Genomic DNA, 20,871 nt, shown 5'->3' on the forward strand with positions numbered 1-20,871 from the left:
TATCCCGCCTGTTTCGCCACTTCCTCCACGTGGCCTCGTTCCCGCCCGGAAAGGACATTTGTCAACAGTGTTGTGTGTAAATCGCCGTGTCTGTTGTGTGTCTTTCTCATTCCGTCCTCATAACACTTCATCTCCAGAATGGCGGTAAATAAGGATGACTCGACTGTAACCCTCGGCGATATTCTTGCAGACGAGGATGAGCTGAGGGAGGCTTTGTGTGTGCTGGCTGGAAGCGACCCTGAAAATTGTTCTTACTCCCAGGTAAAACATCACCGTGATAGTAGCATGTTCCTTTTAGCTGGTCTAATGCACCGCATTCATGCAGGCACTGCTTCATTGTTTGATGGTGTTGATTTTTCGCACAGAACTGAGTGTCTTGTACTGTCGAAGCTCCGACCAGGATACTGCAGCCATAATTCTAGCATTGTGTCTGTTCATTGTGCCCATCCTCCTTCTCACATACTTCAACATAAATTACTGTAATACTCCCATAGGTCTTATTACTGCATGTGCACAACTGGGAATTTATAATGACATACATTTATGTTATTCTTGTATCCTATGTAATTGCAGACTATTCCCACAGAGACCTAAATCTCGTCTTATTCAAAGAGCATCCCTCAGAATGTATTAAATAATTATTTAATTTTCACAAGGGTCATGCCATCCTTATGTTGCAGGGCTATGTGAAGAGACAGGCTGTGTTTGCCTGCAGCACTTGCACTCCTAGTGGTGCAGAACCTGCTGGGCTTTGCCTCGCCTGTGCCAACAAATGCCACGATGGTCATAATATCTTTGAGCTGTATACCAAAAGGTATTTAACCTAAAGAGAATGTTTCCTTGAGTGTTGTATCTCTACTAAAGATACCTACTAAATCGAGCTCTCACTTTGTTTGTCATCTGGGTTGTTGTCACAATTTGCCCATTGTCTTGTTTCTCATATAGAAATTTTCGCTGTGATTGTGGAAATGACAAGTTTGGGGACTTCCAGTGCCAGCTGATCCCTGTGAGTCTTCTGCTTTTCCAACACTATTCATATCTCGGTGTTTGTCTGCTACGCATGTGCCTATCATGGAAGTTATTCCTTCTTCTGTTTCCACAGACAAAAGAGAGCCAAAATGTTAAGAACCAGTATAATCACAACTTCCATGGCACCTACTGCTCATGTGACCGTCCGTACCCAGACACAGATGATCAGGTATCCCCCTTTAGTTTTATACTGCCCTCTCACAATATTCAGATATGTTTTGACCATGAGCCTAAGTTGTTTTGTCTGTCCTCTGGCATTCCGCATCTTAATAAAACATTTTTCCATTTTCCTGCTAGGTCAATGATGAGATGATTCAGTGCATCATCTGTGAGGATTGGTTTCATACCAGGGTAAGCAGTTATAAGTCATTGTAAGTCACCCTTGCACAGAGTGACGTACAGTTTTTTCAACAACAGAATAAGCTCAAATTCTTAGGTCACCAACAATCAACAGTGAAACGCTTGTACTGCATGCAAAGCTCAGGCCATAATTGGCACTGTGGGGACAATTCATCTCTTGCTGCAGTAATGTTTGTCCCTTTGTTCATCTTTAACAGCACCTGGGTTGCACTGTGGTGGAGTCTGAGGAGCTGCAGGAGATGGTGTGTGATGCCTGCATGAACAAGGCGCCTTTCCTGTGGACGTATGCTGCTCACATCGCAGGTGACTAATTTGCCCTGACGCAGCCAGCAAAGGCAGAGCCGTATGTGGAAACTTAAAGGAGCTTTCAGGCCCCAAAATTCAGGACTTAAATTTTTTCGTCTCTTCCCTTTAAGCACCGCCTGTGATCAAAGTCAGTCATCATGAGGAGGAGGTGGAGGTCAATGTTGAGGAAAAAGGAGAGGAGGAAGCGAAGAGGTGTGACCCTTGTGAGCATGGGGCTGAAGGATCTTCCTCCAGTGCTGACTCTAACACGCAGGAGAAGGTGAGAATCAGTATTGATGAATGTTATGCCTTTTATCTTTAGCGGTCGGTGTGGCCTGGCATTATTATGAGGGTTACCAGCCTGCCACTAGGTGGTGCAGGAGGGTAATGAGCGGATTAGACCCAGCAAGCAGACTCCAGTTTTTCTTTTTTCTTTCTTTCTTTCTTCTTTTTTTTTTTTAAACTGTGCTTTCCTCTCCTCTGGATAATTAGAGGAGAAATGACCCATGGGCTGCAGCTTCCCCTGCTCTGGGGACAACTTTGGCCAGGCTTCACAGGACAGCTTACTGTAAACTAGTGATTTCATCAGCAAATTGTCTCAGCGTGTCAGTTGCTCTTTAACAGCCAGGATGAGAGTCTGAGTTGCACCTGTAGTGCTGCGTGAATTTGTTGAGATGTGTTTAATGGGGTCCAGGCGTCAAAGTCATCTGCTCCTCCCGCCCATATAATCCAGACTATAGCCTGATTCCTGACTCGGTCCTCTGTTGTTGTTTGTGTTAGGAGACTGCAAACAGAAGATCTCCCTGCAAACGGGCTCACCAGGAGATGACAGGCAGCTCTGCAAAGTCCAAAAGTGGAGCATGCAGGCTGAAGGAGCTGCAAGCCCGGGGGCTGGAGCGGCCCAGGGAGGGAGCTGTGTTCTGGCCTTACAGTTGGCGCTCTGAGCTCTGCACCTGTGTCAGCTGCAAGGTGGGTCTCAAAGCCTAACTCTCCCCTAAGATTATACTGTGTGCTTTGTCAGAGGGTGCCAATAAGCCACTTTGCAGGTGTTGACTCACTTTATTTCCACGCGCTCCTGCTTTATATAACACCATTTCCATACAGTTATTCAACAGGAATGTCAGTTTTTGTGGTTGGATTAATTAGTTTTTTCCCTCTGTTGTGTGTGTGTGTGTGTGTGTGTGTGTGATGCGCTGACACCCAGAGGGCGTACGTGGACGTGGGGGTGCAGTTTCTCCTGGATGAGTCGGACACTGTTCTGGCCTATGAGAACCGAGGCAGGACGGAGCCATTCGGGCAGGACCCGCTGATGTCATTCTTGAGCTCAATGGACCATGTGCAGCAGCTGGAGATGATTTACCGTGAGGATGGGGAGAAAAAGTGGGAAAAGATGAGGGGTTTGAAAAAAAAAAAAATTGACAGCAGACTTTAATAGGTTTTACTGCTAGGATGTGGTGATGCAGAAAGAGTTTTTAATGGAAGAGGTGATTGGTTGATTGATGAATAAAGTGTTCTTCCCTTTAGATTACAACGACCTGAAAACGGAGCTCCTGGCATTCTTACAGCAGTTTGCCATCGAAGGGAAGGTGAGAAACAGATGTTTAGAGCAAATAACCAAACAGACCTGATCTCACAATTTTAATGAATTAAGTGGAACAAGATAACACCGGTAAGGTGTTTGACCCGTCAGTATTTACTGTTTTCCTCATGGGAAACATTATTTTCATCTTGCAGTATGTTTATGTATAACAAAGCACAATTTATTTATAACAAAGAAGATAATGTGTTTGCTAGCAATCAATTACTGATTTTTTTCCATTAAGGTCTTAAGTGTTTTTCCTCTCAAACCTGAACTGTGCTTTTTCCCCTCTATCAGGTGGTCACGGCCGAAGCCATACAGCAGTTCTTTGAGGGGCTGCAGTCAAGAAAACGACGCCGAACAAATGCAGGGTACCAGTAACATGGAGGCGGTGCTGCTACCCTCCACTGCTTGGTTCATATGGTGCTCCCTGAATAAACATGCAACTTAGAAGATCACCTTTTACTCCTGCTGAATTTTAAGGACAGTGTGCTGCTACCAATATGACCCTAAAGCTTGAACAACAAGAGTTATAAGTAACTTCCATGTGTTGGTGTTAGGTGTTACTCAGCAGGATGAAGGATGTCTGGATTGAGTTCCAAATCGTGTTTCATCTGTTGACATGTTCATTATTTCCAGTGGTTCATAATGATGCCTTAACACTGAAGCTCATGATGAAGATGCATTATCATTGTTACTTGAAACATTTGTCAGTGTTGCACTTTAAAAAAAAAAAGATAGTTGACAGAGTAATAAGCACTGTATGCTTGTAAGTGTCATGAGAGAATTATTTCACATGAACATGCTGCTGTCAACCGTGTGTGTTCCAGTCAATGTGTGAAGTGTGTGCTTTTATATTGCAATCAGGTTTTCTGATGTTGACCTGCACAGTAAACTTGAAGTATTGATGTAAGGAAAGGTAGTTTTTGTGGAATGGCGATTCCAAACAATAATAAAGTAATTACATGTTTCTAATGCAGAAAATAACCCAAATGAAATCGATGGAATTCTGTAATATCAAACCAGTTTATTTTGAGGATGCCCAAGTTTACCACTGTTATGCACCTTTTGAGGCGACAGTAGAAAAATAGATTCAGTGAAACTAAATGCAACTTAATATCAATCTACAAAAGTGTTGGTATGATACCATACAAGTACAATGTACCTGTTATAAATTCAACACAAGCAATTACACATTTCAGATGGTTCAATTTCAAAGGTGCTAAATAATAATACTATGTACACAAAACAAGCTACATGAGTTTTCAAAGAACTATTTGATGCAGGCTGGTAAGCTGGTAGAAAAGAGCTTGCATAGACATCAAAGTCATTTCTCCAATAAAAGCCCAGCCGCAGGCGGGGGAAGGCACTGACTTCTCTACAGCAAAGAGCAAAACAAGGACTTTTATTCAATGGAACACTGTCCTGGAAAATAAAACAACTACCCAACATGAACATGGGGAGGAATCTGGAGTTTTGCATTTTTTCCCCATGAAGCAAGCTAGATGGAAAAATGATTTTTCTGCCCGGCAACTTCATAACTGCTAAGCAGGGAGCTAATACCTTCAGATCCTCTACATATTCCTGTTACTTTTAAAGTAAAGAAAATTAGGGGGGAAAAATTACATCTAAACAAACATGGTAATCCACACCACCTACAATACTGAACAAACTGCTCTAAATGCATAACATTTAAGAACAAGACAAAATAGATTCTGAGACACAATCTTTATGATTTATGCCACACATTCTTAGTGAGATTTCATGACAGAGACAAGTACACAGTGTTGTCCACTACAGTAAAACCACAAACCTTCAACAACCACAAAAATGTGATAGAAACCATTAAAAATTCATCAGACGGTGGAACCCAATTTGTTATATACAATGTCCATGGTATATTGGAGATATGACCAGCTAATGCTGAGGCAGCAATAACCAACTTGTTCTTCAATAAAAGATTCCTTTTGTTCAAAAATCATTTGTTCCTTTTCCCTTCAACTAATAAACAGGTCGCTCCCACAGTGCAATGTTTCTCATTATGTGACATAGATTGTATAGTTGAGGAACAAGTTGTTGGCTGTAACAGGCTTGTGTGTGTGTACTTGTAGGCTTCTGTAGCTACAGCTGCTGTGGCTCTTTAACAGTATTTTTAACAGTATTAACACTGGCTATGCAGTTTCCCAATCCCCCCATGAGGTGGTGAGATGGAGACCAGATGTATACATGGTATATAGGTTTGGTGAATCCCACCTCTACCCCAGAGAAAACTGTGGTGTGTGCCTTCCTTAGTAAACAGAATAGTCACATGAGCGATTTCGGAGGGGTAGCGATCATGACGACATCATATTTGATTCAAGAGAAGGTTGCTTAAACTCAATATTCCAAGCGTTGATTAAGGCTTTCGATCTGATCATTTGATGCTATTGGAGAGAAAGAACAGGGAGGTCTAGCACACTGACCACAACACTCTGGCCAGCCTCTGGTTCATCCCCACAGAGCCTCGTGCTGATATGTACATACAGACCTGACTGACTAAAGATGGGAGTGTACAGTACTGAGATTGTTTGATCACCTGTGTGTACCAAACTAGTTCTTGCACACACACACACACACACACACACACACGCACACGCACACACACCTGTTAGGCTAAAAGACCAACAAACCTCCAGCGCTCCGTTTAACCAGTGCACATCAGTTGCCATGGCACCCTTGTATTTTTCACTGTATCTCAGTAATGAACCTGCCCACAATCCTACCCTCCCCTCTCTCTCTCTGAAAACGCCAAGCTTCTGCCTCTGAGCAGGAGACTCAGAGGCTGTGATAGCGCCGGACACAATTATAGCCCAGAAAAGACTGGGTTACTGGAGAATGACACGCTCTGTCGACCTACTTCCTGTCTGATCCAATTCCTGCCTCATGTGACCAAGCCTTGGCCCATTACTCATCAGCACTGCAGAACCAAGGCCAGGAAGGGGAAACTAGTCAGGTGAGTTGCTATAGGAATGCTACAGGAAGAAATTGATATACAAGTCAAGAGAAGAAGGAATACAGCCAGATGTATTTACATATGATTTTTATCAAAACACTATCTCTGTCCCAGGCTGTGTGCTGTTCACTTGCGTAAATTGAGATTCATATCCAGCCACCTCCTGGTTCAATGCTGGGGAAAAAAAAAAATCAACAGACAGTAGAGCCCCATGTAAAGTCTGTTAAACCATCAGTTCATTATTGAGCTACATCTAGTGTTATGACATACTCAGACAGGATTCACACAGCGTGGAGCTAACGTCTTTGTTTCCAACCAGGCTCAAAAGACTGACCCCTAATCCCAAAACAGCCTGAGTCATGCTCTAAACCAGCAAGACTGAGGCGAGTTTGCAGAGATCAATTCCAAGCATCGACTGTTGACCTACAGCCCTCACTCTTTCTGCACTCTGACTGTGTGATGGATAGCACAGTGTGACAGAGGTAGGACAAAAAGGACAGAACCTATAAATAGCAACCATCGACCACCCCTCTTCCCTGCTTCTCTCTCGCAAACGCACACACACTTTTCACACAGACATACAAATTAGTGCTTTGCCATCCATGACAATGGAGGGCCACTCCTCTCATTTTCCCTTTTCTTAACTCAACCCCTGGTCCTCAACTGGGGTTAAAGTGCAGATTTCTTGTAAGGGTAGTCAGGCTTGCTGGGTGACCTGCGGTCTCTGGCGATCTCCTCACTGACACTGTTCCTGTGAGGCTGCTGGAGGGGTCCCGAACCTGATGATTCTCCACATACCACCATCTCCTCCAGGGCTTCCCTGGGGCCTGAGTGTCTCTCCTCATAGCCATCTATGTTTCCACTGGGGGAGCGCAAATGGCCCAAACCATGAGTCAGATCTGTTTCATTTGATCGGCCCCTCGAGATATGTCCCATCCTGGGCTGTGCCCCGGAGGGGCTGGCAAGAGCTCCGTCCTGCCTCTGAGAGGTCATACTGAGGACATCCAACCGTAGGGGGTCTGGGGCAGTCCGTCCCTGGGGGTGGCCCTGGGACTGAGAGTCAGAAAGGTAGGGGGGTGGGAATGAGCTAGAGGGAGTGCAACTGTGACTGTAGAGGTCTGGCCCAGCAAAGGAGGGCAGAGGGTGAGTGGAGGTCGGGGTTGCAGGTCGGCAGGAGAAGTCATAGAGGTCAGGGAACTCAGCCTGCGCCTCCAGCTTGGGCTCCGGAGCGTGTCTCTTGCAGGAGTGGCCGTGTCCCGGACCGTGGCTATGGCTGAGGCGGGTAGAAGGGCAGGGCCCATGGGACAGGTGGTGGCCTGAGGGTCCTATGGGACTGTGAGGGCCTTCCCTGTCCATCTCTGCCATGTGCTGCTCCCGCAGGGACATGACTGAGACCCCCAGTGCAATATCAGGCATGAACTCCCTCATCACAGGCTCCATGCTTATCTGGATTGGGAAACACAAACAAATTTGTGACTTTACTGAACAACACAGCTGCACACAATCCCAGCAATAATCTGTGCAGATGTATTTGAATAAACAAAACACAACACTAGACAATAAAACACTCACCGCTTGCTGGTCTGAGAGCAAAGCTCGGCCCATAGCTTGTGGGTTGGTGCAGTCTGGGGGCTGGGGCCTGGGCACAGAGGAGTAGTCTGAGCTGCCATGCTTGGCAACTGCATGGCGCTGGAGCAGGGTGCGGTTACAAGGATAGGAGAAGGAACGGGTGGGGGTCGGCATGGGCACGCGTGGTCGCCAGGCCCCCTTGAGCTGGGTGTGGCTGGGTGTGGCGGGGGGGTGGTACGGGGGAGGTGGAGGAGGTAGAGGAGGGTGGAAGCCTGCTAGCCCTTCCAGCTCTGTGAACATGCTGTCCATGGCTGGGCTGCTGTTTACCCGACAACGACCCACCTGACGCAGAGCCAGAATCGGACTCTCATCTCCAAACCGTTCATCTGGGAAGAACTTGTAAGGGTTCTAGAGAAAAGAGACGAAAAAGAAACACTCAAGCAAGCTGAAATAAATTTAAATTTCCCAGCACACAGCAGACTTTTTGTGACACTGACAAAAAGGGACTTTTTCTTGGTCCTCAGATCTGTGTCTCTGGGAATACTTGGGGTTTTGTCTACTTTATTTCCAGTCCTGTTATTATCTCAGCCCTAACCCTCTCCACCCCGTCTAGCCCCTGGGGACAACTTGTACACTGTCTGCTCACCTGCAGTAGCTCGGTGGCTCCATCTGCTAGACCAAACTCCCGCAGCACACGCAACTGTAGCTCGTAGCTGACAGTGGCTCCCTCACCACAGTTGAGGGCATAGGCTCTCTGGACCTGCTCTGTGTGCCTCAGCTCCTGCAGCCTGCGGATCATCTCCTTCACCACCGGCAGCCGAGGCACTTAAAGACACAGACACATGCACAGATTGAAACTGGAAACTTAGCACATTATAGTAGTGGCCAGATGTTCCAATAGCCCTTTTGGGGAACTCTGTAGAAAGTTAGTATTGTGGGTAATGTTAGGTTTACAGCTGAGGGGGAGAAACTGATGCTGATTTGGGGAGGCAGAGAGGTGCCAGGATGGTTTTATGCAGTCACGCTCAAGAGTGGGCTGGCAGCAGCCAGATGATCACACTAGTAGTGAATGTAGTGAGTGCAAACCAAAGCTCAGTGCCAGGTGAGCTTCCCAACCTCCCAGTTGGGATAGGATTAGTTTTACACTCAACGGGAACAGACTGCCATTCACATCACACACAAGATAAGTTTTAGGTTGCAACACAAAGATATTTTTGGAACAATGTCTCAAATTTTGGTATTTGCTTTACTCCCCAGACTATAGATTAGGTAAATTAGCAAGCCGTAACACCTAGACAGAAAACTAGTGTATTTGTCACTTAATAATAATAATAATAAAAATAATGCATAATGTGACAACATGATAGTTTGGGAAGAAAATTCACATTCTTCTGCAGTCATCTTACCTGGAATTTCATTGGCCACTACTGACGGCGCTGTGGTCGAGTTGCTAGCTATTTGCTGGTGGTTGATCATGTGACAGCACTGAGGTACAGCATTGTTGACCATGTAGAGTGTGTCTGGGACGTTGGACATGCGCACCAGTCGTAGACGCACCAAGTCTGTCTGCTCCACCATCATCTCATCAAGCACAGACTGAGGACAGGTAGACAGACAAGAGAAGGTGAGCTACATCATAACTCATAACTAATAAACAGAGTCATAGATGCAGCTCAAGGGCACTGGGTGGGTATGCAAATCAGTTCCACTTGATTGACACTTCATCTAATAACAACCCTCTCTGATATCCAGATATGCTCATAAATATTCATGTTAGTGGGGAGCCCTAAAAGTTACAAAACAAGCATGCAAATGGATCTAAAATGAATATCAGTCAAGAGGATGGAAAACAAACATTAAAAGGGTGAGTTGCATGGCAAGAACTGGGACAATTTTAGCATTTCTGAGCAATGAACAGGACCACAAATTTCCCCAAGGCTCTTAATGGTTGGCCTGCCCTCTTCATAGAACCTCTAGTCTCTTTGATGATAGTTATATGGGCTAGAGATAATGGGGCTTCCTGCTTTGCCTGGAAGCCCCATTAATCAGGAGTGAGGGTTATGGTCCTACCTTTGCCTCCTCCACATAAGGAGAGAACAGGCGTGGGCGCACATAGATGCCAGCATTCTTCTGCCGTAACCAGGCATTAGCCTTCCCCCCCTCAGCTGTGGGCAGCATGTCTGAAGGAGGGGTGCTTATGAGACCCCTTTTGAGCTGCAAACAGGGTAGAAGGTCAGATTAATGCACAGTTTTTAAAAGGATGTTGTCACTCAGTTACACACACGCACAGCAGCTGAGAAAAGGCAGTCAAGAAGTACTAACCGCATCAGCGAGGACATCACTGTTGGCAGGTAAGATGTGCTCAGTTCTGATGAAGGGCAGCAGGGGAGAGAGGATCTCCTTCAGCTCCTCAACATCCAGGTCTCTCCTCTTCACCCCCCTCTTGTTCACACTGTGGGCAGTGCCACTCAGCAGGTTGGGCTCTGGGTAAACACAGACATGAATAACCATTAGCAGCCTTTTTATATAGTGCATTAACCATGGCAGGACTTTCATGCGGTTTAGTTCAAGTGTTGGTTCTTTTTCACATTATTCATCCAAGTTCAGTTAAACAAACTATGGTGGGAATTTTTCTATTCACTGATGTTTAGTTTGGCTTTCAAAAACACTCTGAGGTTGTTGCCCCTTCCAATATGATGACTAACTACCATGACCATAAACTTAACAAAAGACGGTTGCTAATAAGGTCAAAGCACACAAAGACATAAGAGCAAACACTATGAAGCCACTTCCTGGTGTCTTTATTTCCAAGGTAAAGTTAAGGCTCCTTTTTATAGCGCTTTTAAGTGTATTTTGGAGGCTCTGGTAAGTGGGTAATTTTCTCTGAGCCATTAGGGGGGCTGCTCAGAGGGTAATTATAGAGTGTATTATCTTACCCCTGTCTGCCATCCTCTTAATAAGCTGCTGCTCGCCCCACTTAACAACGTACTTGAGAATGTCCTGTTCACTCGCCTGTGAATGAGACCGAGAGAGAGAGAGGGGAAAGATGGAGGACAATTAGAAAGAAAGAGACGGAAACGTGAATGAGAATTATTGGAACAAGGTTAGATATTGTGACAAGGAGCAAAACTAGTAAATGTCTGAATAAGGACAGGGTGGGAAGGCAGTATAATTCAGGTGAAGCCACAGTGCAGCAAAAGCCTGGGTGGGGAGTTTGTTTGTCTGGTTGGATTACAACGCTTCACCTCAACCATCCGGTAGGATGCCCGAGGAGCTCGGCAGAGCAGATGACAGCTCAGCTTCGATTAGCTTCTGGGTCTGAAGGCAATTCCCCCAGGGAATGGTCTCACTCAACTCTGAAGACCACGAGTTGAGTGTGTGAGTGAGTGGAGTGTGTGTGTGTGTGTGTGTGTGTGTGTGTGTGTGTGTGGGGCAGGGAGACATAGATTCTGTTTATGCATTTGTGTACATTCTCATGCAGCTTCACTGAGCAATTACAAGTCAGGCACCTGCTGACTTGTGTGAAAATTACAAAGATAAAAATGGAACATTAGTCCAGCGGCTATGTGCAATATTTTGATGGAATCGCGCACTTAACAATACAAGCATGAAATTTGGCACACTGTTAGAGCATGCCCTAGGGATCATTTTTGGCTGTAGGGCCATTGCAGATTTGTCCTGTGGTAACAGTGGCAACCATTTTTCAAAATGGCTGCCACCTGCTGTGATATTACCTGTAACCCAGGTTCTAGACCACCTAGGATCTTGATCCTGGTGGCTAATCCTACATTTTCAAGGATGAGGAATACAGTGGTACTATTTACAACATGCTAGCAACTACCTAACTACATATTTCCGGCATTCAATTAATTAAATAATAGTAAAAATCATCAAAATATGTATTTCGGTAGAGTATACTGTACATGTTTTCTAAGATGTTGACAGATATGCCATGAAATGCATGTCTGTTATGGCAATGGCCAAAGTGGAACTATACAGTACAGAGACAGGATACCATTTAGCCTAAAGGCATTTTTAATAAAGCCAAAGAGGAAAGAAAGTGTGACAACACCAAGTTACGTATGATGACACAGTCCACCATGGTAGCAAAGGGCAGGGCGCTGAAGTGCTGCCTTGGCACATTTGCATCTTCCACAACACCTTTTTGCAACCACAGTGGAGGAGGTTGTGACATGCCAGGCTTGCTTCTGGTAGTGTGGTCCAGTGAACTTCCCATCCACCTGACAGAATCAGAATCAACTTTGTTGTCACATGACACATTTTACAGGTGTAAAAAAAAGTGGGTTAAATTATTCATTCATTCATTCGTTCATTCTGTGTCCTTCCTCTTCCACCCCCAGTCATCTGGGGAGGGGAGTTCAGGGACTGCAACTATGGCCTGTCCCCAGCAGTGACCAGCTTGGTAGGCTGCCCTTTTTGTATGTAGTGCTGCTTGTGTTGGGGGGGAGTCCATCAATCGTTCTACCTTTTTGGGTGAACAGCTGACAGCTGGCTCAACACGTCAACAAATTCCCTTTCCTCTCTTGCTGCGTGTTTCAGCCTTCAGCCTTTCAGGGAGATATTCATCCCACACAACATCGACTCTGCAGACATGCCCCAGCTGAGACTGGATGTATGGCAAGAACACTTGCTGTGCATAATCTGAAAATGTCTTTGCAGCACCAGGTCGCAGCATGTTTATGATAGCAGCCCCATCAGGAATGATGACCTGGACTGTGGCAATGGATGCATTTTCATGTGAAGGAACCAGGTCCATCAAACAGCCCACCTAGTCCGACTTGGTTCCAGTTCTCAACTTGCCCATTTGTGACAGTGCTGGTGGACATGCCTGGTTTTCATGCTGAAAGAATTCATCCAGATTTCTATCACATGTCTGTGATGCAATGTAGAGCTTTGAGAACAAGGAACAGTCATTCTTCAGGGATGATATTTTCTTGTTGAGATTTTTCTTGGATTATTGTCTGGTTAACCAGAAATGCTGAAGGCTGAAACATGCAGCAAGAGAGTGAAGGGAATTTGTTGACGCATTGAGCCATCCAGTGCCATTCCTGGAAATTGGCCGGAGTATCTATTGATGAGAACAAAGCTGAGCTGTTTTCCTTCCTGGCAACTTGTGTTACATCCTTTGCCACTGAGAAACAGGTAATCAGCACTCATCATGCTGCTTGCCTTTACTGGTTTTGACACTGTGTCACCATTTGGAGGCAGGGGCAAGAAGACGACATGGGATACATGGAAGAACTGCAGTGATGTGACTCGTGCCTTCTGTGCCTTGGCTACCACATCAGACGCTGCAGATGACTGGATGCAGCCTCTTGAGTGATTTGTGGTATGGCTGAATGACCGCACTAGCAGTCAGGAATCACGGAAGCAGCTGTTCACCCAAAAAGGTAGAACGATTGATGGACTCCCCCCCAACACAAGCAGCACTACATACAAAGAGGGTAGCCTACCAAGCTGGTCACTGCTGGGGACAGGCCATGGTTGCAGTCCCTGAACTCCCCTCCCCAGGTGACTGGGGTTGGAAGAGGAAGGACACAGAATGAATGAATGAATGAATGAATGAATGAATAATTTAACCCACTTTTTTACACCTGTAAAATGTGTCATGTGACAACAAAGTTGATTCTGATTCTGTCAGGTGGATGGGAAGTTCACTGGACCACACTACCAGAAGCAAACCTGGCATGTCACGACCTCCTCCACTGTGGTTGCAAAAAGGTGTTGTGGAAGATGCAAATGTGCCAAGGCAGCACTTCAGCGCACTGCCCTTTGCTACCATGGTGGACTGTGTCATCATACGTAACTTGGTGTTGTCACACTTTCTTTTCTCTTTGGCTTTATTAAAAATGCCTTTAGGCTACATGGTATCCTGTCTCTGTACTGCTGTATAGTTCCACTTTGGCCATTGCCATAACACACATGCATTTCATGGCATATCTGTCAACATCTTAGAAAACATGTACAGTATACTCTACCGAAATACATATTTTGATGGTTTTACTATTATTTAATTATCTGAATGCCAGAAATATGTAGTTAGGTAGTTGCTAGCATGTTGTAAATAGTACCACTGTATTCGTCATCCTTGAAAATATAGGATTAGCCACCAGGATCAAGATTCTAGGTGGTCTAGAACCTGAGTTACAGGTAAAATCACAGCAGGTGGCAGCCATTTTGAAAAATGGTTGCCACTGTTACCACGGGACAAATCTGCAATGGCCCTATAGCCAAAAATGATCCCTAGGGCATGCTCTAACAGTGTGCCAAATTTCATGCTTGTATTGTAAAGTGCACGATTTTTTGCATAGCCGCCAGACTACATGAAACTGGAGAGAAAAGAAAAAAGGCAGTTTTACAGGCTGATTAACTTCTGTTGTACCTGTAGGTAGTCAGACTGGATGGCGTTCAGTAGGTGCTCCTTGCTGAGCTCATAGAGGACGTCGGATGTGACAACCTGGCTGAACTCCTCACAGAGGAAGTGCATGGCCTGCCGGTGGACCCACTTGGAGCCGTAGGGCTGAGAGCTCCACTTCAAGATGGGGACAAGTGAGTCTAGAGACAGACTTTCCACCACAATGTCCTCACAACCTGGGAGAGCAGACAAGACAGGCAATTTACACCTTGGTTAGATATTAAAATCTCTATGGGCTATCCTGACTGCTGATGTCCAAAAAAAGCAATGAATGATATTAAACAGGGGAATACACAAATACCATAGAAGACAAGTTATAAGAAATCTTTCACAAATTAAAAGTATATAACTAAACCATTGATAAAATAAAAAAAGGCATTCTGAAGCCACTACAAGACAATGAGTAGTTTCAACTCTTATTCATTTACTCAGGGAGTTGTCCTCCATGAGCCCCCACACCCTCCTTACTGTTTCCTAAATCAGCGCACATACCACAACAGCAGGCAGTGGTTTAACTCTATAACACATCAACCACCAGAAATGTCTTTGATAGCTTCATGTGTTTGAGTCTCAAGGTGCCTCCCCTTCACCACGTAAACACAGTAGCCTGAGGAAATGCGGCCCCAGTATCAGTGTGCAAATGTGCACGCATCTTGCAAATATGAAAACACTCACCTACACAAATCAAAATTACATTAAAAAGCCGCAGAAGGCTTATGAATTATGTACCTGCTTTCCTCTAGCCATTTACCAGAAACACTACAAAGTTTTAAAAAAAATTCCCATTAAACTGGCACTCAAACTTGGAAAAACTCAAAAGGGTGTACAAAAATGGGACTATCTGGACATCTGTCCAGATAGTCCCAAAAAACCCAACAACTGCACAAATTAGTGTAGACTTGGTTAGGTAAGACTAGCGAAGTCAATCCTAAACAAGCCAGGGCTTCGATAGCTCTCTAGCTCTCAGTCTTTCTCTGATCAAAACTTGAAAAAACTGGTGATGACGGAGATAAAGCCAGCTTGATTGATGTCCAGTCAGAGCTGCTTTGAGCTGACATGCAGGCCTGCAAACTTTCCCGGCGCAGGCTTGTCCTGTCCATCAGCTTCTGGTTGGGCAAGAGCCACCAGCAGGAGCGCTCCTCTGGGAATCTTATCTTAAAACAGGAGATCTGAGCTGCCTTTCCGCCCCCAAACCACCGCTTTGAACATGCACTCAGGGAAATTGGATGCCAGACTTGAGAGTGATGACTCCAGCAATGCTCTGGCTTTTGATTTCCAAGTTTCCTATCTATCCAACACCTGCTCACACATTTGTGAGATTCACACAGACACACACACACACACACACACACACACACACACACACATTAATATACATACAGGTACACACAAGGTTCTTTACTTATAAAAGCAAGTCCCTGAAATGTAAAGCAGACCCCTGCAGTGTTTAAAATGCAGGGTGGACATCCTGCGTCGTTAAGACATATGAAGTTGAAACATGGACCCAGGCTCTCTGCCTTTTTTATCTACCATAAACAGATTGGAAGAGGGAATGCATTCCTCATATCTGCACCTCCCTTTCCGCTACTTGTCCCCGTGTGCTGTATTTTGTGTAGACACTATGCTTTCACTTGCTTCATTCTTTCACCTTTGTATCTCTGCTCTATGCTGAAGGCAGACACAGAAAGCAACCCTCCTGCCTCAAAGATACACACACACACACACACACACACACACACACACACACACACACACACACACACACACGTGTACTCGTGTGTTCCCCAGTGGAGACCGGTGGCACTGGAAAGCAGACAGCTCTGTTCCTCATTAGAATTCACAGCACCAGTCAGTCTTTTAAAGCGCGGTACTTTTATTATGATCTGGAGATCAGAATCAGTATTATATCTAATACTGAAGCCTCCCACCCCCTTCCGACCCCCTCCCCCATCTCTCTGCGGGTGGTACACCGCATTCACTAGAGCCTAGCTGGCTGACAAAAATATCAACACAACGGCAGACGGCAACAGCCCATTCTCCATTACACTACACTAACGTAGGAGGACATGTGCGTTTTGTCCTGCTGTTATTATTTGGACCTCCGTGTTTATGGAACACACGGTCTCCAAAGCCACTTAAAACATCAGCTGCACTCAGGGCCTGTTTACAATGTGAATGTGAATCGTGTCCTATCACTCAAGAAATGGGGCATTATCCAACACAGAGGCATTCAGTACAAACACAGAGAAGATAGGCCAAAAAAAAAAAAAAAAAAAAAAAAGGAAGACCACCTGATGCCTCAAGCCACATTCCAAGTGAGAAGATAAGTTGATGTTCTGTCCATGAACAAAGGGAACTCATTTTCTGGAAAAAGGAAATGGGTCTGGGCTGGCTGAGTCACTACTTTCCCCCTGAAAGTGGAGCGAAAGGGCACTGAAACCTATGGTCAGGCAGTGTGCATGTAGGAGAGAAGGAACTGTGTGCACACACTGGAACACACCAACTAGCTACCCTCTCTGCGGTGCACTTGCAAAATTAATAAGGCTTTTAATATCGGTTGGTGTTTGACTGAGGGGAAGTGATAGAGGAATCTTGGAACTTAATAAGGAAGGATGAAAGCGAGGCTTTCAGTTGTTGCCACTGCCAATTCTTCCCCAAAATCCCCCATGGGCCCAAACATCACACAGCCAGAGGGAGAGGCGTCGAGAAGGAGGAGAGGGGTGAGAGTGTGACAGATGAGAGCGCTCCCTCTGTAGGAGACCCCTGACGAAAACCTCTCTGCTGTCTCCCATGATAACTCAACGGGCGTGACAGCTACTGACGTCTCCAGCAGTGGGAAGGGCTCAAGCAAATTTGTCATTTGGAAATCAACTCACTACTGCTGAGCTAATTTTACACTTGGGAAAGCACAAGATTTTTTGGAAGTCAGCAGTGACAAAAATAGTCCAAAAAGAGTAATAATAGGGATTTCCAGTACAGACAAAGAGAAAGGACTTTGAACAGAGCAACATTGGGACAACCTCTGCCTTCTTGCCACATTCTTTATTGCGGTTTCATGGGAACTGATTAGAGCTGTGCAGCTCTGTGGGAGAGGGGGGATAAAAATACCCTGGAGTAGGGGCTTGTTGAAGAGGGAGAATGGGTAGGAATGAATGGTGACGGTGTGCGGGGACAACAGTATTTGTCTGTTTGCATGCTTAAGCTGCTTGAGTGACCCTGAGATTGATAGAGACTGGGAGGAGGCGTCTAACCAGTGTGTGTGTTAGTGTGCAGTGCTATTCAGATCATTGTGCAAGTGGTGACTGACTCTTGGCTCCTCAGTCAATACAATCAATTCTGGGGCAGACCGGAATTAAAACTCTGAGCTAGTGAAAGCATTTTTGTGAACGTTTTGTCAACATTTTGTGACTTTTTGCCAGTGGACTTTTTGAGTTTTAAAGGGCTGTTGTCTCTTCCTGTTGTCTATGCCTGCAGCTTCCTTTCTGGCTGGGATACATGTTGTTGTCTTTCTCTGGTTTAACAGAGATAACTTCCACGCCCATCCTGGTAGTGATAGAGATGGCAGAATGAAATAGGCTATATCAAAGAGAGCGCGGACAAAGGACACAATAAGAGACCGTCAGACCTGACAGATAGTGTTAAATCAATATAGGTTTCCATGTGGCAACAGTGACAAAAAAGGGCTGGTCAATATGGAAAAAAGTCAAATATCACAATACGTTTGACCAAATAGCTAGATATCTATATTGTGAGGATATTGTAGGGATAACAGGTGCTTATGTGAGATATTTACATGCAACACATTTTTGACAAACATCAGTAATGTGGATTTGTCTGTACCAAACAGGTACAGACAAATAATAGAACAGCTAGGTCAGTCTCACCAGGTCAGAAAACTGCATCCTTTTACTCTAATACAGCCTTTAAAAGAAATGACAACACTTATACCATATCACCATATCCAAAATTCCAGACAATATTCATGTCCAGTCCTATGACAAATGGGCTAAAAGCAACATTTCTTAGATATATTTGCATGTGTGAAACGGGCTGGTTCAGTTATTTCATGTTGCTACAGTTATTCTGACTGAGGAAGAGGTTTGTTAAACGTCTTCAAACCCACGAACAGAAACACTGTTTATGAACTGTATCGACCTATGTCAGAAAACCTGAACCTTTTGCAAAACAGACTACACAGAGCTCAAATATGCGACTTTGGGGGAGGAGATAACGACAAAGTGACTCACTCAGCTCACATCCTGAAAGTAACTTTTGACGTGCCACCAGTTTCATTTTCAAACTTCCAGAGAGGCAACAGTCAAAAGGACTAACTTGTCTGATGATAGATACACCTCTGGTGAAGTGCTGACAGGAGCTGAACTGGGGCTACATATTTCAATACAAGCTGTCTGCCATTGGAGACATGGACAAATACTCCTGCCTATCTGTTACTGGCAGCCAAAGCTTTAACACCCATCACAACCAGCCATGCTGTTTCCTTTTGCACTAGTGTGGTCTGCGCAGACAAATGCCAAGATCTGCACAATCTGTTTTGAAGAGATGGTTGCATATTAAGACAACAGATGCAAGAAAACAGAATACATGAATGGATGGAGAGACTTAACTAGGCACAAATTTTGCTCACTTGTAATGCATTTATTTAAAAGCAAGGCAGTTATGAGACTGTCATCCAAATCATATTACCGAGTAACAAGAAAGCTGACAGTACCAAAGAAAGAGTGACAAACGCACTTTGAAATTTATGAAGTGGGCTACTTATCCACATTATCACAGCTGCTACTGAGGATATAAGGCTGTATAGCATTCTTCGTAGTGTCTTAAATGCTTGTTGGATTGAATCCTAAACCCTGTCTATGTTCACATGTACCATAAGTGCCATTAATATGATCTGGGGTGTGTCCATACGTGCGTGCATGACTTACCTTGGGCCAGCATGCTGAACTCCAGGAAGAGAGCGATGTGGTAGAGCTCCATGGCTTCCTCAGTGCGTGTGCTGGCCCCACGGCCACCGGACACCAGGGCCTGCACCTCGCCGAGGCTGCCTGCTGAGGGGCTGCCGCGCAGCACCAGCCCGAGCTCCACCACGTCAGTGTACATGCAATGCAGAATAACCTGCACATACTTCCGTGGGATGATGGACTCATCCAGCACTATACGGGTGGGTGTCTGCAATGTGCGCTCCGTCATTTCTTCCCCTGTGCGGATGCGCCTCTGCAGAAGGTTCCTGAAGAAAGGAGAGCGTGCTGAGAGCACTGCTTTATGTGCCCTAAGGTCCTCGTCTGGCGTGCCCAGCCCCCCGCTGCCTCCCGAGCCCCCTGTTGGTGCTCCAGCCCCAGCTCCTCTTTCATTACAGCTCTCCACCATCTCAGAGTCTGAGGAGAAGCTAAGCAGGGCGTCATAGTAACACATATAGTCAAACAAACCCCTCATATCTGCCTCCAGGGAGTTGGGTGTACCAAACTCCTCACTCAGCTGCACCAATACGTCCACATTCTGCAGCCTGGTATCTTCTGCTCCACCCACACCAAACTCCCCTGTGTACAAATAGTGTAGCAGGGCAGAGAACATGGGCACATCAATGCCTGCAGTCTCAATGTCCATGAGGACCTCTGCTCCATAGCCTGGGGACGAGGATAGCAGGGTCTTGAAAAAAGGGCAGCGGGCAGCCAGGATGGCCCGATGGGCCGGGAAGCAAGTATCTTGGAAGATGAGGTCTACATCGGTGCAGTACTTGTGCTGGTAGAGGGCAGCCAAGTCCCGTTGCAGGCTGGGCGCCTCAGCTCGTGCCAGACTGGCCTGGAAGCTCAGCTCTTTCAGAGCAGCTGTGCCCTCATATTCCTCCACTAGGGCATTGGCGTCGCGAACGTCCCACCCTGACAACAGCTCCCGCATCTGCCGTGCGTGGTCGGCCGAGCGGCTGGACTTCCTCCGTTTGATGAACCTCCGTTTGAGCGTGGCCAGACCGAGGCTCTTCTTCTTCCTGTCAGCGGGCCGCTCATGACCATGCTCCAGGCTGTATAACTTTGACTCCCAGCCATAGCCTTGCTGGGAGTAGGATGAGGTTCCTGGAATACACACACACACACACACACACACACACACACACACACACACACACACACACACACACACACACACACACACACACACACACACACACACGTACATTTAGGTTGTGTTTAACTAAACAAAAATCCTAACATATGTTAGGTATATGCAGCATATTTTCGTAATTACATAACAATTTGATAATTTGCCCTAGCTGTTTCCTAAAAGAAAAAGTATTCCTCTTCTGGTCAGATATGAATTTAATAATCCTAACACAACTTCAAATTTGACTTGTGTTTAGTCTAGAGGGCAAACTGCTAGAAACACAATCTGTCTCTACTGCCCCTGTGGTAGAGCCAGCTCAGTCAGGCAAAACACACACTACCCGGGATCCAGCTACCAAAGCTGTTGGATCCAATTCAATACAAGAAGATATTACAGAGATCGCCCTTATTTTGTTTTGTTTTAGATCAAAGTATGGTGCATCAGCGGAGTAAGAATCCAATTAGCCAAGACTTTGCCCTGCTTTGTGCTACTCAATGAACTTCAGTT

General features: G+C 45.6%; 3 protein-coding genes across 3 annotated transcripts in view; 1 reads left to right on the forward strand and 2 right to left on the reverse strand.

Annotated features, from left to right (window-relative positions):
* LOC115354314 (putative E3 ubiquitin-protein ligase UBR7) lies at window positions 1–4,866 on the forward strand. The gene is made up of 11 exons (XM_030044656.1): window positions 1–261; window positions 681–814; window positions 946–1,006; window positions 1,103–1,198; window positions 1,327–1,380; window positions 1,587–1,692; window positions 1,806–1,954; window positions 2,455–2,643; window positions 2,879–3,035; window positions 3,199–3,260; window positions 3,551–4,866. Exons 1-11 carry the CDS (start codon window positions 139–141, stop codon window positions 3,632–3,634), a joined length of 1,215 nt encoding a protein of 404 aa, XP_029900516.1. The 5' UTR covers window positions 1–138; the 3' UTR covers window positions 3,635–4,866.
* LOC115354312 (inositol-tetrakisphosphate 1-kinase-like) overlaps window positions 1–20,871 on the reverse strand; it is a 578,973-nt gene that overhangs the window by 33,473 nt on the left and 524,629 nt on the right. The window lies entirely within an intron of this gene.
* btbd7 (BTB (POZ) domain containing 7) overlaps window positions 4,264–20,871 on the reverse strand; it is a 27,915-nt gene continuing 11,307 nt past the window's right edge. Inside the window, exons 3-11 of the mRNA XM_030044636.1 lie at window positions 19,194–20,336; window positions 14,218–14,426; window positions 10,751–10,826; window positions 10,137–10,297; window positions 9,885–10,028; window positions 9,221–9,410; window positions 8,461–8,639; window positions 7,818–8,222; window positions 4,264–7,691 (exon numbers count right to left, since the gene is read on the reverse strand). Of these exons, the coding sequence (XP_029900496.1) occupies window positions 6,915–7,691; window positions 7,818–8,222; window positions 8,461–8,639; window positions 9,221–9,410; window positions 9,885–10,028; window positions 10,137–10,297; window positions 10,751–10,826; window positions 14,218–14,426; window positions 19,194–20,336 (3,284 nt within the window). The 3' untranslated portion in view covers window positions 4,264–6,914. The remainder of the gene's footprint in view (window positions 7,692–7,817; window positions 8,223–8,460; window positions 8,640–9,220; window positions 9,411–9,884; window positions 10,029–10,136; window positions 10,298–10,750; window positions 10,827–14,217; window positions 14,427–19,193; window positions 20,337–20,871) is intronic.

The sequence above is a fragment of the Myripristis murdjan genome, chromosome 22 (assembly GCF_902150065.1).
Source record: "Myripristis murdjan chromosome 22, fMyrMur1.1, whole genome shotgun sequence".
Lineage (NCBI taxonomy): Eukaryota > Metazoa > Chordata > Actinopteri > Holocentriformes > Holocentridae > Myripristis > Myripristis murdjan.

Bases quoted from the DNA above. Each gene is read 5' to 3' on its own strand.
- LOC115354314 (XM_030044656.1), top strand. From the start codon at position 139: ATGGCGGTAAATAAGGATGACTCGACTGTAACCCTCGGCGATATTCTT. The intron at 815-945 runs GTATTTAACCTA...TTTCTCATATAG, and splicing joins TTTGAGCTGTATACCAAAAG to AAATTTTCGCTGTGATTGTG. The intron at 1,007-1,102 runs GTGAGTCTTCTG...CTGTTTCCACAG, and splicing joins TCCAGTGCCAGCTGATCCCT to ACAAAAGAGAGCCAAAATGT.